Source organism: Hoplias malabaricus, chromosome 3 (assembly GCF_029633855.1).
Source record: "Hoplias malabaricus isolate fHopMal1 chromosome 3, fHopMal1.hap1, whole genome shotgun sequence".
NCBI lineage: Eukaryota > Metazoa > Chordata > Actinopteri > Characiformes > Erythrinidae > Hoplias > Hoplias malabaricus.
The window spans coordinates 17400515-17405241 of record NC_089802.1 but is presented as its reverse complement, the minus strand read 5'-3'; the positions used below and the strand labels follow the sequence as shown (position 1 = coordinate 17405241).

The following is a 4727-nucleotide window of genomic DNA, read 5'->3' as shown; positions in this document are numbered from 1 at the left end:
GTGATGTTTTCTATGAAATTTCTCTGTTAAACCTATAGACTGCAATGACAATATTTCTATAACTTTATTTTTTAATTATAAGTCTTAAATCAGTTAATTTATTTTCATTTCATTGTGGGGATGAATGGTGGTGCAACAGGTATTGTCACTGTCACACAGCTCCACAGTCCTGGGGGTGTGGATATGGGCCCTCCCTCAGGTGACTGTGAGGAGCTTGGTGTGTTCTCCTGTGTCTGTGTTTAATCTCACATTCTGAAAACAAACGTGGGTAGTTGATTTGGCCATTCTGTGTGTGATAGCCTGTGATGGACTGGTGCCCTGTCCAGGGTGTGTTCCTGCCTTGGGCCCAGTGTTTCTGATATTAAATTGATAAGCAATTACAGACAACGACTGACTGCCATTTTATTGTATGATACACTTTGGACAGACAGAAGGACTAGTTAGCTGCCATACCTTCAATACCTCTTATGTATATTTATTTACATCCCACTCATTCTGCTAAAACAGCCCAAAAATATATGGACCCCATAAAGACCTCTGAAGGTGTCCTGTGGTATCAAGCACCACGACAGTAGATCACTTCATATCCTGTAAGTTTTACAATTGTAACTCCTTGCAAAACACCTGTTTTTTAAGCACAACCCTCAGGTGCTTTATCAGACTGAGATCTGAGGAATTTGGAGGAGAATTTGAAGTCAAGATCTTGAACACAAGTGAAGATCTTGTCATATTTTTCAAACCAATCATGACGAGTTATTGCAGTGTTAGGATGCATTATCCTGCTGAAGGAGACCTCTGCCATTAAAATGTATTGTTGCAAAGAAGTGTAACGAGTCTACAGTAATGTTTAGGTAGGTAGAACTGGTCAAAATAATATCCACATTAATGTCAGTACTCAACGTTTCTCAGCAGAGCTACAGCCAAAGAATCACACATCCAATTCAGATGTTCATGTGCCCAATGTAAGCACTGGATTTCTTTACATTCTGCAGCTTTTTTCTCCGCATACAGGACAAGACTGACACGTTTCTTCCAGAAGGCCTAGCCTTCACTCCCCTTGTGTATTGTTGTGTCTTCGGTGCCCATGAATCTGTCGTTGGTTCGCCGGCTGTACTTCCTTGGACTTCTTTTGGCAGCCGCTAATCGTTGTAAAACTTTACAAGACAAGACAAGACCTGCCATGTTGGAGTTGCTCTGACCAAAACATCACAATTTAGCACGTGTCAAATTGGTCAAAGAAATATTATGCTTGTCTATTGTTCCTAATTTAAACATATCATCAAAAATACAATAGTCCACCCTGTCACGAACAAGTTAATCAAAGTTATTCAGTGGTTTTAATCTTGTGACGCATTGGTGAATATATTTCAGTTTCCTCAAAATAAACCTGGTTTCTAGTTCGATGTAATTTAGTACATAACAGGGTGCGAATCTCTCCATGTAAGTCACCAGCAGAGGGAGCCGTGGCGACGTATATTTTCTTTTTCCACCCGTTCACCGTCGAGCCCTTAAACTCTGCGCTGAGTTTGACCGTTACGATCTTCCAATAAAAAAGTACGCCGCGGGACAATTTTAGCCAATCCTATCACAGGAGACACGGGAGGGGATGTTTTTAGCCAATTATATCGCATAAGGCGTGGCTTGTCTGAAAACGGGTAGTAAATGAATTAGCGCCGCGGCTCCAGTAGACGTGGAGCGTGAAGGTGACGTCACGTACGGGTTGTTGTTCTGCTTGTAGCGCGCGCCCCCTCCGCTATTCGTTCAAAGCGACGAGCGCTGCCGCACGAGCTCAGACACTCTGACCATGGTCGCGGTCTGGAAACGAGGAGTTTTCTGGAATTACCGCCTGTTCTTCGTGTGATAAAAGTCGTTTAGGTGAGTAGTTTTGTGCGGTGTTTATTTACAAACCTTCTTCGACAAACCACAGAGCAGTGACGGTAGTTTTTCAGTGTGTAAAAAGTGCGTGTTTAAAACCCTTTCGGCTTCGAGATAAAGATTGTTTTGTTGCTGTCACTGATTCCGTGGCGTTTTCGCTGCGTATAGATGAAGATACAAAAACTTCAGTGCGCTTTCAATGTTAGCCAGGGTGTCCCATACATCGATAAAAAAACTACTACCGCCGCTTAATAACACAAATGGGGAAATAGCTATCAGAGTATTGTAGTATTCTTTTTGTGTGACAAGCGTAACAGATTTCGGAAATGTCATAGCCTAATTTATCAGTGTTAATTTAGAGCTTAATCAGTTTTATCCTTTTGGGAAATCGTTTTTCTCTCTTTCTCTCAAAAAAAATCTTTGTCATAAACTAAAATAAAATCTATGCAAATTATGGAGACATTAGAAACATATTCATTTAATATTTTACACAGGTGGTGTTATATAGATTGTCATTAGGAAACGTTTTTAGGCTATTAGGAATCTGCTACTTAAGAGGATTAGGCATAGAGAACACCCACCAACCAATCATAACCTGATAAATACACTACCGCTCTAAGAATAACATGTCGTCATTTTATTTTTTAATGTAGGTAAATATATTTTAATGTGTGTGCATACGTGTGCTCCATGTGTGTAGTGTGTGCGATCACGGCCATGGTTTAAGAGAAAAACCTCTGTATTTATTTATACTAATAGATTTATCCCAGAAGACACTGATTAAAGGGGCTGCCCCTTTAGTTGAGCACTGTTGCGGATATCTCTCAGGGATCTTTGATAGTAACCAGCTGCTGTGTTTGCTTTGATTAGGTCTAACAGTGGTGCCTCTGGTCTCATTGCTCCTCCGTCTGCCGGCAGAACCTTTGAAGTAGGTGCAAATGCCTAACACTTAAAACAGCACAGACGAGCCTGCTGCCTCTCACAGGAGAGTGAGAAAATCGGATTGTCATGGGAAACCAGCTGACGGAGATGGCACCCAACACACCGTTCCTGCCTAACTTCCAGTCTCTTCATGTGGTGGTCATCGGTTTGGACTCTGCTGGCAAAACCTCTCTACTGTACAGACTTAAGCTGAAGGAGTTTGTCAAGACCATTCCCACTAAAGGCTTCAACACAGAGAAGATCAAAGTGCCAGTGGGCAATGCGCGAGCCATTACTTTCCAGGTGTGGGACGTGGGTGGTCAGGATAAGCTGCGGCCACTCTGGAAGTCCTACACACGTCGCACCGACGGCATGGTCTTTGTAGTGGACTCCACTGAAGCCGAGCGCATGGAGGAAGCCAAGGTGGAGCTGCATAAAATCACACGCACCTCAGAGAACCAGGGAGTGCCCGTGCTAGTGTTGGCTAACAAACAGGATCTTCCAGTTGCTCTGGCTGTCAGTGAGGTGGAGAAGGTTTTGGCTGTGCATGAACTGAGTGCCAACACCTTTCACCATGTGCAAGGCTGTAGCGCTGTAGATGGCCAAGGCCTTCAGCAAGGCCTAGAGAAACTGTACGAGATGATTCTCAAAAGGAAAAAGATGGTGAGACAAAGCAAGAAGAAGAGATGAGCAGCTCAGGGACCCTTTTCAGGACATGGTTGTCTCACTCGTGACCATCCCCAATGGTCTCTGTATTATTGTAGGATTTTGTGGCGAATATCTCAACACAGGATTCCTTCCAAATGGCCAAGGACTCGGGAGAAAATGGATTTGACCTTTATGTGTCAAACAGTATTGAACTGCTTTCTTCCATATTTATAGTATTTGCTGTGCTGTTGCCCTTTGTATCTGAGGAATCTGTGGTAGATCTTAAAGGCTGCAGTATCAACAGGATTTAAAACCTATGCCTTTTATTCCTATGTGTTTCCTCCAAGAAGGGAAAAGACTGGACTGAGGACCATAGCTTTGCAAAACATTGATTTTCTTTCTGTTACACTCCACAAAACCAGCTTTTAGTTCAGTTTCCTCAGACCAACTGCAAATGCTGATTTAACTGGAGGCTGTATAAATGTTTTTGTTGAGCTACTAGTGGAATTAACATTTAAACAGGACCTATTCACACTTAAGGTTAAGTTTTAGTTGGAAAACCTGACTGTTTTTACACACTGTAAATAGTTTTTTTTTTGTAATGCTGAGGAATGAATAAATTATAGATGAGTTTGACACACATGTTGCATATAAAGTCATCTCTTGCTTTAAGTAATGAAAAAAAAACAGGGCATTTTGGTCAGACCAGTCTCTGGGATTAGAAATATGGAGCATGATTCCAGCTTGGAGACCTGACCCTTCTTCTTGCATAGAGCTTTGTTGGAGACTCAATAGCCCTTGGTATTCAGAGCTATCATATAAAGAGTATCATTTTCTGAGCACTGCCTTCAGCTAGGAATTGTACCCTGTGTAAAATATCTACCAGAGTAGAACATGTATACAGCTGTGTCCTTGGGTGATGAAACATTACACCAAAATAACAGTCGTCAAAAACCTATTTATAGAGGCCGTGCTGTGGTGATGTCACTGCTGGCCTGTGAGGGCGTTCTGACTGAATGCTTTAAATGGTGGTGAAAGGATGTTTGGTGTAACCTCATGACCAAATGGAGACATGAAAAAACTAAAGCCAACATAATATTAAGTAGGAAATAAGGTAAATCCATCACAGTTGTGCAGTAATTTTAGTTTAACACCACAGGAGACGGTCTATTGGTATAAAACCTGGTCAAAATAACTCATATTTATACATACATAAATGAATTTTATCAGCTCCATTGATCATACAGGAGCACTCTGTAGTTTTACCTTGTTCTTCAATGGTC

At 41.8% G+C, this 4727-nt stretch overlaps 1 protein-coding gene across 1 annotated transcript; it reads left to right on the top strand.

Moving 5' to 3' along the window:
- Nucleotides 1-1765: 1765 nt before the first annotated feature.
- On the top strand, nt 1766-4076 carry arl4d (ADP-ribosylation factor-like 4D). The gene is made up of 2 exons (XM_066664421.1): nt 1766-1875; nt 2746-4076. Exon 2 carries the CDS (start codon nt 2884-2886, stop codon nt 3484-3486), a length of 603 nt encoding a protein of 200 aa, XP_066520518.1. The 5' UTR covers nt 1766-1875; nt 2746-2883; the 3' UTR covers nt 3487-4076.
- Nucleotides 4077-4727: the final 651 nt, after the last annotated feature.

What these genes read in the sequence shown, in the direction of transcription:
- arl4d (XM_066664421.1), top strand. Translation starts at nt 2,884, where the DNA reads ATGGGAAACCAGCTGACGGAGATGGCACCCAACACACCGTTCCTGCCT.